This window comes from Cyprinodon tularosa, unplaced genomic scaffold (genome assembly GCF_016077235.1).
Source record: "Cyprinodon tularosa strain WSP-4 unplaced genomic scaffold, ASM1607723v1 ctg303, whole genome shotgun sequence".
Classification (NCBI taxonomy): domain Eukaryota; kingdom Metazoa; phylum Chordata; class Actinopteri; order Cyprinodontiformes; family Cyprinodontidae; genus Cyprinodon; species Cyprinodon tularosa.
This window is the reverse complement of record NW_024039012.1, coordinates 172,663-185,341: the sequence shown is the minus strand read 5'-3', so window position 1 is coordinate 185,341 and position 12,679 is coordinate 172,663. Positions and strand designations below refer to the sequence as shown.

Here is a 12,679-nt window from a genome sequence, read left to right as displayed (position 1 = left end):
CTAATTATTTTACCTTTACCAGCGATCTCCTGTCTTCCATCTTGTCTCTGAGGGGTTGCTACCTCTCACCTGGAGATAAGCTAGTAGAAGACGGATAATGACACAACAGGTAGAATCTGCTCCGGCTCCTGTGGCAAAGAGCATCACTGTTACTCCAGTCCAGTTTATCACCCAGATACTTGGTCGAGTATCTAGATGTCAGCTCTAATTATGTTATACTGTTTATTGTAGACACTGTTTTTAATTTCTCCAATATGAGGCTGTATTTTCATCATGACCAGGGGATGCCAGTAACTGAACTGTCTGACATCCTATTAGTGGAAACATAGATTTCTGACTTATATTTGTTGCGTGTTTTCCCAACTTAACGGTGCTTCTGAACCTTTTTATGTTGTTTTTCTAAAGGAGCTGTCAGTTATTGAGTTGTCCTTATTAGTAGATGTACATACAGCAGCTCTTCTGTCAGCAAGTTCAGGCACAGCTGAAAACAGGACAAGGCACTTTAATGCATCTGGGTCTGAAATCCGACATCATCAGCCTGCTTGTTTCAGTGTCAGCCTTATTACAGGGCGGCTATCCTCTGTTATCATCTGTGGGGGCTCTATAGGCTGCATCTGCTCCTGACTATTGAGTAATATTCTGGCTGAATCCACATCAAGGGCTCTTCACTTTTTCAAATCCTCCTCCTCCCCTCCCTCCTTTCCTCACCCATGCCATATAATCTCAGCCTCCCAGATTGCAGCATCATAAGCTCTCTGTGAATGGCAGATGGGAAAGTTAGGTGGGAGTACAGAGGCTGAACGAGGGCAGAAGTGGGTGTTGGATACATAAGAATCAGTTTTCCTTAAATGCACCATCTCCTCCTTTTCTTTCCTTCTTTTTTCCTGGTCTCTTGGTGCTTGGTGTGCTTTTCTAAAAGCTGCTGTTTGGAAACATCTGAAGGGTGATGTGATTTATGTAGTCTGACTCTGCCTGGTCTGCTGTTCAGCTGCACACCTGTTTTGTTTTTAAAGGCTGATTAGTTTGCAGCAGTGAATACTGATTTGCTCCCCGTTATCTCTCTAACTACCTATTATAAAATCGTTGACTAAATGAAACATTAGTCATTCGTTATTTCTCTACGCTAATTAGTAATCCAAGGATGTTCCTAAGGATAGGATTTTCAAGGTGCTTATCTCAACAAAGGGGGAATTTAAAAAGATGAATAAATAATAATAAAAAAAACACCTCCTGCATTAAAAACTTATTAGTAGAATCAAGGATTCATACTTCAATAAAGGCAGCATCAACGTTAAAGTGTTTCTTTCATTTACGCAGTTTCTAGATTAATTACTCTGTTTTAAGAGGGAAAGAATAAAAAACTTAGATAATTTAGTCTTGCCACAAAAAAAATGGTAATGAAAACTTAAATAAAATTAAATGTTTAATCTGAGTAAATTTACTCAATATGGAGAGAAAAATTTAAGGAAATTAGTACCACACTTAATATCTCATCTAATAAGACTGCAGCCACTGTGTCGTTGTTTACTACTTCTAATTCTGTGTTTCTGCGGGTCATTAAAAGTCATTAAGTAATTAAATTATTATTTTTTAAATTAAGGCCTGAATTGGTATTAAAATTCATTAAATGTGATTATTATGGCATTTAGAATTTATTAAATGTGATTATTGTGGCATTTAAAATTCTTTATTTAACAAAAAAAAAAAAAAACTTTGTTCACAAAAATGTTCAGAAAAGTTAGAGAATGGGGAAAATGCTAATTTCAACAAAAGTGGCTGGAAATCGAGGAATTTGGGACATGGCTGCAGCCTGTAGACGGTAAAGATGAAGGATTTTGCCGTGTATATATGAGAGTCGTGGGTACTTGTTTATGGCATTAAAATTATTTCTAAGAGCATTAAAAAACATAAAATTAGAGTTACTCATTCCTGTATAAACCCTGTAATTGTTTCATCACTGAGATTTCCATAGAAGACGGCTGCTGTAATGTGTGAACATGTTTAAGGGTGCATTGTCCAGATATCTCAGGTTATTATCTCGCTGTAGATGTTTTGATGACCAAACTTTATTTTCCAAATGGAAATCACTAGACATTTTATTTATACTAAAAAAAATGTAACATAGGATATAAACTATTCTGAGTAAGATATCCAGACCCAAAGTACTGGAGGATAGAGGAAGGCACCATCTTCCTTTCCCACATTCACCCTTTGCTTTACATCATTTAAGTGTTTTTTGGGTTTTTTTCCCCAGAAAGCTTCAATTTTAGCCTCATTCTGCTGAAAATGTCCAGTATATCTTTCCTAAAATGCAAGTTCAATTTCTGGGGCTGCTTGAGGTGTAGATTAACATATCACAACGCACTTCCAGTCAGCTGGCTGAAAGAGGGCCCTCCACATCCATTTGTTTTCTTTTTTTTTTTTTTATTGGATAACAAAATGATCCTTTAGTGAGATTTGATATGTATACCACACTTGGAGACGATGGGGAAAAAATAATCAAAATCACTTTAGAGGGTGACAAGAAAAAAAAGGAGACTGTCTTTGCAGAATAAATTTGTTTTAAAAAAAAAAGGTCTCTTAGGTTAATTTTCATATGAAGGATATTTGATTTAGAAGTGCAGAATATTTAATGCTGCTGATATTAGTATAAAGTGGCCCAGTTTAGATTTTTACAGCATATAAGAGTCTGTAAATGCCACGTCAGCGACCTTGAACACTCCTACATTGGATGGTTTACTGACTTCTCTGCCATTATCCAGTCCGATCTTGGTGTCTCGTCTCCATCCACTGTTACCAGGCGATTTATTGCCCTCTTTCCACCTGACTCTTGTGCTGATAACAGAGGTATAGGGTCACTGTGACGGGGGAAAGTTGGCTCGAGCCACGTGGACAAGCAGATAAAAGTTGGGACAAAATACATTTGCAGCTCTTATCAGAATTCACGTTTCAGAATTCTGAATTCTGAAACGTGACGTGAATTCAAAACTCAGTATTTCCCATACTAAACTGAAATAAAATTTAAAAATCAGTAAAAAAATTTCCCAGTGGCCCTAATCTTCTTCCGTATAAAAGGAATAAATAAAAATGATTTAAAATGATCCAATATTAATACAGCAAATAACTAATTATAATTAATAAAATGCATACATTAATTAACTGCAATATAATGCTGCGGATGCATCAAGCAGTTTGTCTGTGTTTTCTTTTTTAAACACTCCTTCCTTTGGTATAAAAGTTTTCCATCGCAGCACCGCATCATTTCCTGGAGCAAAGAAGCGAAACGCTGTAAAGTCCAAACGGAGCAATTACTGATCAGAGGTCAGCCATTCCTCTGACTCTGTCTGATTGCTGATAAGGGCTCGTGGTGGAGCGAGGGCCCTTGAGAGTCCACATCAAGTTTGTAGTGATCTCTACAGGTGCTGGTCATAAAATTAGAATATCATGAAAAAGTAGATTGATTTCAGTAATTCCATTTAAAAAGTGAAACTTGTATATTATATTCATACATTACATACAAACTCATATATTTCAGATGTTTATTTTGTTTAATTTTGATGATTACAAATGACAACAAATGAAAATCTCAAATTCATCATATCAGAAAATTAGAATATTACTGAAGACCAATAAAAACAAAGGATTTATAGAAATGTTGGCCAACTGAAAAGTATGAACATGAAAAGTATGAGCATGTACAGCACTCAGTATTTAGTTGGGCCTCCTTTGGCCTGTATTACTGCAGCAATGCGGCGTGGCATGGAGTCGATCAGTCTGTGGCACTGCTCAGGTGTTATGATAGCCCAGGTTGCTCTAATAGTGGCTTTTAGCTCTTCTGAATTGTTGGGTCTGGTGTATTGCATCTTCTTCTTCACAATACCCCATAGATTTTCTATGGGGTTAAGGTCAGGAGAGTTTGCTGGCCAATTAAGAACAGGGATACCATGGTCCTTCAACCAGGTACTGGTAGCTTTGGCACTGTGTGCAGGTGCCAAGTCCTGTTGGAAAATGAAATCTGCATCTCCAAAAAGTTGGTCAGCTGCAGGAAGCATGAAGTGCTCTAAAACTTCCTGGTATGTGGCTGCGTTGACCCTGGACCTCAGAAAACACAATGGACCAACACCAGCAGATGACATGGCACCCCAAACCATCACTGACTGTGGAAACTTTACACTGGACTTCAAGCAACGTGGATGAAGTGCCTCTCTTCTTTTCCTCCAGACTCTGGGACCTTGATTTCCAAAGGAAATGCAAAATTTACTTTCATCAGAGAACATGACTTTGGACCACTCACCAGCAGTCCAGTCCTGTTTCTCTTTAGCCCAGGCAAGACGCTTCTGACGCTGTCTGTGGTTCAAGAGTGGCTTGACACAAGGAATGCGACAGCAGAAACCCATGTCTTACATACGTCTGTGTGTGGTGGTTCTTGAAGCACTCACTCCAGCTGCAGTCCACTCTTTGTGAATCTCCCCCACATTTTTGAATGGGTTTTGTTTCACAATCCTCTCCAGGGTGCGGTTATCTCTCTTGCTTGTACACTTTTTTCGACCACATCTTTTCCTTCCCTTCGCCTCTCTATTAATGTGCTTGGACACTGAGCTCTGTGAACAGCCAGCCTCTTTAGCGATGACCTTTTGTGTCTTGCCCTCCTTGTGCAAGGTGTCGATGGTCGTCTTTTGGACAACTGTCAAGTCAGCAGTCTTCCCCATGATTGTGTAGCCTATAGAACTAGACTGAAAGACCATTTAAAGGCTTTTGCAGGTGGTTTGAGTTAATTAGCTGATTAGAGTGTGGCACCAGGGGCCATCAATTTTGAACCTTTTCACAATATTCTAATTTTCTGATATGATGAATTTGAGATTTTCATTTGTTGTCATTTGTAATCATCAAAATTAAACAAAATAAACATCTGAAATATATGAGTTTGTATGTAATGTATGAATATAATATACAAGTTTCACTTTTTAAATGGAATTACTGAAATCAATCTACTTTTTCATGATATTCTAATTTTATGACCAGCACCTGTATTAATGAAATTGAATCAGTGTTTTTGAAGCACAGCAGAGTTTGTTGACCTGGAATGATGCATAACGCCCTAGTCCTCACTATTTGAAGCAGATCCCTTGTGTTAGTCTTTGGTTCTTAATAGAGTCACCAAAGCAATGGCTGGCATCAATCCATATAGGCTTGGGTAATAAGAAGCCTTTTAAAGCCTAAGTCAAGCTTTATTAACTTCCTTAACAAGTTTAAAGTGGAAACAAAAGCTGAAGAGCTGTACAGAAGCTAAATGGTCCCTGCATGGCCCTGTTGGTCGGGCCCACTCTCCAACCCGTACACTGAAACATCAGAAATGAGAAACCAGCACCTTTTTATTTCTATATTATTTCCAAGTATGACCACGTAAAAATTTTCTCTTCGGTTATCGATCCTTCAGTAATTACACCAGCTGAAACGTCGCATGTAAGGATGTAATTAATCTCTTGCATAGATCAAGGCGTGGGAGAAGCGTGACGCTGAAGTCTCCTGACAGCAGAAACTCCAGCTCTCCTCTATTGGCATCAGGTTACCAAGCAGGCCGGTGCCAAGTGGGTTAGAGTGGAGCTGAGAGCGCAGCTGTGGCAAAAAGCCAACACGCACCAAAGCCGCCATCATCACTACCATCCCCTGTAAATACAGACGGCAGCATCTTCCACACTTGGCACAATGTTGACGCCTCCGTTTCCGCTCCACTGGAAGCAAAACCCTCACTATTTCACCTAAAAATATGATATATTGTATACACCGTTTTTCCAGACTATAGAGCGCACCTCACTTTAAGCCGCACCCATAAAGTTTTTTTTTTAAACTGAAAACGTACATAAAAGCCGCACTGGGCTAAAAGACGCCAATATCAACTGAGCTGTTCCCTAACCAGACCTGTAGGGGGTGCTCTACATATCCCCCTAGAGTAGGGGCGAAGAAGAATATTAGCTCCTGTTAGCTTGTTGGCTCGCAGCAGTAAGAGCTTTTAAAGATGAGGGTTAGTCAGCTCTTTACAGGAGTTGAGACCAGTCTGTTCACTGGTTCAACAGCTTTAATATGGCAAATAAATGTTAAAATCTGTGAATTTGGGACATTTGTTCTAGTTCTCATTTGTTCTGTTGTGCCTGCTGCTAGCATGTTTTTGTGCTAATTGAAAATTAGCCCCTTCTTCTTTGATTTCCATCTTTGACTTTACATTAAGTAAAGCAGTTAGGAAAATCCACATAAAAGCTGTACCTTCATATAAGCCGCATGGTTAAAACCGTAGAAAATTCAGGTATTACACAAATCCATTATACATATTCATAAAAATGTAAATAGTTTTAATTTAATGTTATCAGGTTAAACAACATAACTACAAATGCATGCCACACTTTTAAAAACTGCTCCAATTCACTTGGATCTATGTAAAATCCCATTAGCATTAACATTTGTTGTAACATAAACAAAGTTGAAAAGGTGAAGGTGCATGGGTATGTTAGCAAGACATGTAATAGCTTTTGAGTAAACTACTTGGTTTTTAATTATAGGAGTATTTAACCAATAAAAAAGCTTATTTAGGGATCAGATGTCTTCCAGGCAAGTTAAGAAGCTCCTCAACTTCCCCTGCGTCGGCCAATTTTCCTCATAAAAGGTCATCTGCTGCCGTTTTTCCAGATGCGGCCCCCTGGTCGCCCTTGATAAAACAAAGCCAGCTGATGAACCAGTGAAAAGGAAAGATTTACTGCTCTCTCTCCATCAAAGCGCGGGGACCCTCCTTCAAACCTCAGCTGTTAAAGCAACTTGTGCAGCTGCTCAGAGCACCAGACGAATCTGATTTCTGCATGAATATTTCAGCTGCAGGAAAAGCACGGCGGCGGCGGCGGCCACCTGCCACCTAAGCCCATAAATGCTCTAACACTGCTAAGTGGCCTGAGCCAGCTTCTGTGTCCTCCCCCCCCCCCCCCCCGCTATCGGCTTACACTTCCTACCTCGGAGGCCTCTTGGAAGGTTGAGACTCTTTCTAGGTTTACTGTTTTGCATTTGATACTTAATCATATCGACTCCTTAATTTACAAAATTGATGTAGTGAAAGAACTATGTTTACCCTTTGGGGCTTTATAAGAGGTAGTGTCGAGTTATGCATCTGTTCATTGATCAAAATGTAAGAAGTGAACACATTGGTTCTGTTTTCCAAGCATTTTGACAGGCAATCTAGGTGAGTGGTTCCTCTGGAACATCATTGACCTGAAAGACACCTGATATCTGCAGACACAGGAGAAGAGCTTTGAGAAACAGCTTTCTTTTACTTCTAATCACAGTATCAGGTTCGACAACACAGAGTGGTGTCAAAAAAAAAAAATAAAAAAAGAAAAGGAAAAGAATTCCACTGGGTTTCTTAAATATCCTTAAGCGTTTTACACTCGTTTTACTCACTCCAGGTATTTTCTCTCCATACCTGGGCCTTGTTCAGACCTGCCACCGATTGGTTCTCACACACTGAGCTGCTGCATAATAAGCACACGTTTCATGAAGTCCATGAAAAAACACTGACCTTTGTGCGTCAAATTTATTTTGTAGATTCATTATTAAGAAATTCTCTGATTGAAGGAAATATTTATATAGTGGGTTTTAATTCTCCAGGAAATGCTTCAAAAAGAAAAAAGGTGAGTTTAATATTTATAATTTATATAGCGTCTTTATTCAAGTCAGGAGACTTGACCAAAGTGCTTTACACTACATTCATTCACCCACACACTCAAACACTGATGGTGGCAAGCTACAATGTAGCCACAGCTGCCCTAGGGCTCACTGACAGAAGCAGGGCTGCCGTACACTGGCGCCACCGGCCCTCTAACCACCATCAGTAGACAATGCAGGTGATGTGTCTTGCCCAAGGACACAACGACACTGAAAGTCGGAGTCGGGGCTTGAACCGTCAAGCCTTTGATTTCAGGGCAAACTACTACATCCAACGCCACTGTCGCCCATTTAGTGATGAAGCTCAGGATTCCTTCCTAACATTATTCATAGCGGTTTATCTTTTGTTTAGAAATATCTTTCTCTTTACAAGATGCAAAAATAGATACAAACTTCTTGCATGAGCTGCGCTGTATGGGCCTTTGTGTGTCTGCTTTTATTTTGTGCAAAACCTGTGCAAAACAGAGCAGATTGCATCGCTGCAGATTTATATCCTTTTGTTTTTTTGGAATTTAACTTTTGCAAAGGACATGCTCAATGCTGGCGTTTCCATTTCTCGTCGTAAAATGAACAGCGAACTTCATCAGAAACCTTATTTTAGTTAAAATAAAACAGATGGAAAATCCGGAATTGAAACAAGAAGAAATGGATCAAGTCATTTTATTTAGTAATAAAAACTGCATTAATTAAGGATTTAAACATTGATGCTTTTAAATGTGCATTACCCATTGTCCCATGTTATAGTAATTGTTTAACGCAGATTATCTTTATTGCACTTCTAGCTTTAACAGATCATAAATCAGTCTATCGTGTTTAAAACACTGATTCAGGCAAACGAGCTGCTCTAAATCGTGCAATCATACATGAATTAATGGCGGTATCGGTCCAAACCTCGGTGCTCTCTGCATCTGTTCACCTTCACGGTGGAAATGTTGAATGCAGAGGAAGTCTTATCTGAAGGAGGAGATTGTAACCTCTGTTTGGAGGTGACCAGGAGCTGCCTGGTGTGTGAACGCAGCTCACTAGAGCCCCCTTCTGGTCAGAGACCAGATCTCATCAGCCCTTCCATGACAGCACGTGGAGCTGACCCTTTTTCATCCTCATTTGTCACATTGATTGCAGGAATGTAGTTTTAGGAAAACAACTGATGGAACGAAAACCGGTTTTTGGGACAATGATGACTGCATTAATGTTTTTGTTTTTTGTTTCCACTATTTAATTTCCACTATATATTAAATTTGTATCACACATGTGAAATTATAGCTATTACTTTTTTGACCAAAATATAAAACGCTACTTTCTATCAGTTATTGAATTGGTTAATCACCAGCTACCAATAGTTATTATTATTTATCATTCAGGTCTTAGTGCACCTCACTAAAGCTGGTTTTACTTTTTTTTTTTTTATTTGTTTTTCAACTTTTCAAATATTTTTATGCGTTTTGTTTAAAGTATTGAATTGCTTTTGGAATTTTACTAAACTATTATTTCCATTTAATCAATAAGGACTCCTGCGATATGTATGCGTTGTTTCCAGAAAACTTGTTTAAAAAAAACAACGGCTTTTAAAAGTTTCATCCATTGATCAAAAATATATCAACATGATATTTAGAACCTGTCTAAATAGGCCTGTTGTTCCATGGGCCAGATGTTTACCAAAGGATCTAAATGCAAGTAAAAACCTTTGGATGTCTCTGTGTCCCAGCTTGGTTCCTCTTCCCAGTTTCTTAGCTGTATTCAGGGAAACTGGTTGAGAGCTTCCCAAGCTGAATCTCGGAGGCTTTTTTTTTGTTTGCAGTGCTGCTTCTCCCCAAATTGCGACTGACTTCTCACTTTCTTGATGGCTAAACTGACTGAGCTTTAGCAGCTTTAGATGAGTTTTTTCCCCTGACTCTATCCTCCTACTCCCTTGTGAGTCATTTAGTGGAGCTCCATGGGTCTGTCTGCCACCGGAGGCTCCCCTCAGCACTTCTGTCTCTCTGTGGTTCTCCACTGAGGCTGCCAGCTAATGAATCCCTAGAACGTGAAAAGGAAAATCAGCAAACACAGACAGCTGTAATGATGAAATGCTCTGTTAGGGATCACAGCTGGGTCTTAGTTTGAACTGCCTAGATGTTTTAACTTTAGTCTGAGGCATTGATAAATACTGTGAGTAGGCCTGAAACAATTAATCATATTAATCGATTATTGAAATAAACGTCAACTAATTTAGTAATCGATTAATCGTTAACTGGAATATAGAGACTGTAAAATATGCCTTTAGCTGACAGAGCACTTAGGCAAAAATATATAAAAAATTTCCATTTAAGATGATACAAAAAAAGTTTTAGTTTCACTTGGTTAATTTCGTAAAACGTCTTATTTAAAGAACATTTTGCTATCCAATTATTAATCAGTTAGTTGAAAAAAATAATTGACAGATTGTTTTCGGTGCCTGTTTTTATTACTGACTACAATAAAAGGATCCTGCTCTCATCTTTTTACATGTAGTCTTCTGTAGTTCTTGGACCTCAACTACAGATAAATACTTTTTCTATTGTTTTTTTAATCATTATTCATGGTTTTCCTCCTGTGCGTCAGGATGTATCCAATCAAAGAGGTTCCTGTGGAGGCCGAGGCCCTGACTAATTGGCTGTATCAGCGGTTTGTGGAGAAAGAAGAGTTGTTGGCCCACTTTTACGACACAGGTATGTCTGACCCGTTGGTTTGTTCATCAGAACTGGGTCATTATCCCGCAGGAAAAGCTCGTTCCAGTCACTTTGATCAGAACCAAATCATGTTTTTCTTCCTCCTCCAACAGGATCGTTCCCTCCTCCAGAAGGCCAGAAGGTGGCAGCCTCCCGGCAAATGACCCTTGACCCTGTGTGGCTGTGCATGGTCCAGTCGTTTGCTTTTGCTTCTGGCTACATGTGGTACAATGTCTTTCAGTACCTCTACTGTTGTTTATTTTGAGTGCGCGGACGAGCTGGGTGTCTTTATTGGACCGCTGGAAAAGCCTCAGGATCAGTCGCCGTTTGTGTGTGTGACCAAGTGTCACACTCAACCCTGCACCCCCACCCCCCTTACGATGGATGAATGTACATCTGCAGGATAGGAGAGACCGCTTTGGAAGCAAGGAAAAAACTAAATCATAAACACAGATTTCAGTCCATAAAATACAAAAAAAAGAGGAAAAACAGTCACACACATAGGTGTCGCACACAGACCCTACGCCACACACTCGCTGCAGCGAGAATAATCTCCCCCCATCCCCTCACTATTCACATTTTAATGTTTACACGTCCTCATACATGTAGACACTTACATGACTTTTATTGGAAGGTGATGAAACGAGGCTCAGGACTCCTCCAGAAGATGCTCTGGACCGGACTCTCTCTCTCCCCGTCTCCGAGGCTTCAGCCGTAGTAGTTTTACAGAGTATGCAGTACATCTGGACATGTTTGTGAACAGAAATACGTTCGAATAGAAGCTAACCCCAACCCCTTCCTCGATTTCCTTCCCTGTGAGAGTCGCCGAAGCCTCCCCGGACCTCTCCGTAAGCCCGCCGATGATTCAGCTGGCTACACGTTGCAGGGCGAGTGGCTGCTTAGATGTTGAGGCTACGCAGCCGGCCGCTCCTCTGGCCTTCATTGCACTAAGGATCCATACTGCCCTAACTGCTCCCCACCCCAGGAAAGACTTCAAAATGGTAGCTGTCAATCTTTAAGTTTATTTTACGTTCTTCCTTTAACCCGCATATCTTCACAACATCCGCCATTGTATATGTTTTGTTTTTAATCATCAGGACCTTCTGTCGATGTGTCTGTTGTGGCAGAGCTTGCTGAAAAATTGGGATTTATGGTTTGTTTTTTTTTATTTGGTATACCGCAACAAAACCTAAAGGGATTATTGCTACGATGCATTGTTGGAGGGAAAAAAAGACGGGACTTTCCTTAACAATTATTTAAATAAATAGGTTTTATTTAAATTAATGAGAGATTGTTTTTTAAAAACTTAATGCAGCAGGAAAAGACGAGCAGGCTGCTTGTGTAAAACTAACAATGCTGTGTGGAATATTTTACCCCTTTTTGACTTTTTTTTTTCGATATTTACACTTAAACGCTTCAGAACATAAATGCAACTTTATTATTGGGCAAAGACTAGTAATAATAGTAAAAGCTATTTTAAATTTAAATACTGGCAAATAAAGCTGCCACCACCAACCTGCCCTATGTAGAAAAAAAAACAAAGATGATATAAATTATCCTCTGCATTTTATACCCATAACTGGGTATCAAAGGCATTCTAGCATCAGCCCTAACAATCATGGAGTAATTTTCATTTGCAGAACTGTTTTATTTTAGCCTAATTTCTACTTATTTAAAGTCATATCACTCCATCAGATTTAGGCCAGACTTTAACAAGGCCTCTTTTATTTTTTTTATTTTTTACCTCATTAAATAAGTTTTCTGAGGAACTTTGGATCACTTCTCTCCTTTAATTAATTGGGTTCAAGTTAAAGGGAGTGAATTGGACCTTCTGCTTCAGGATCTGCTTCTAGAGAGCAGAATTTTTGGTTCTGTGAGTTGCACCAAGTCATAATCGTAAGCTTATCGGCTATTTCCGTTAGCGAGGTGCGACAGTCCGTACTGTTCTCGTTGGTCCACTGTCGCTCACTCGCTTATTGTGGAATAGCAGAGAAGAGCTGCGCTCTGGAAGTTATTTGTTTCTTCGTGATCTCCTGAAGAAGACGCTCAGCTGTGGCGTAATTCTGATTGACCGGCTTCTTATGAAAAAGGATTCAGCACCATTTGTTGTTTTTATTCGTCTACTTTGTTTTATTTCGGCTTTCATTTAGGTGATTCTCAATTCAAATGTTCTTAGTGACTTTGAACAACTTAAATGTGGTCAAACCCAATGAATTTACTCACAAAAGGGTTTTTCACACAGGGCCTGGTTTTATTTGGAGAACTTGTTTTCTCATCATTATGAACGA

The 12,679-nt window shown here is 39.4% G+C and overlaps 1 protein-coding gene across 1 annotated transcript in view; it reads left to right on the top strand.

Moving 5' to 3' along the window:
• The window catches only part of lpgat1 (lysophosphatidylglycerol acyltransferase 1), a 57,604-nt gene extending 46,657 nt beyond the window's left edge, over positions 1–10,947 (top strand). Inside the window, exons 7-8 of the mRNA XM_038291882.1 lie at positions 10,285–10,391; positions 10,505–10,947. Of these exons, the coding sequence (XP_038147810.1) occupies positions 10,285–10,391; positions 10,505–10,656 (259 nt within the window). The 3' untranslated portion in view covers positions 10,657–10,947. The remainder of the gene's footprint in view (positions 1–10,284; positions 10,392–10,504) is intronic.
• The last annotated feature ends 1,732 nt before the right edge of the window (positions 10,948–12,679 follow it).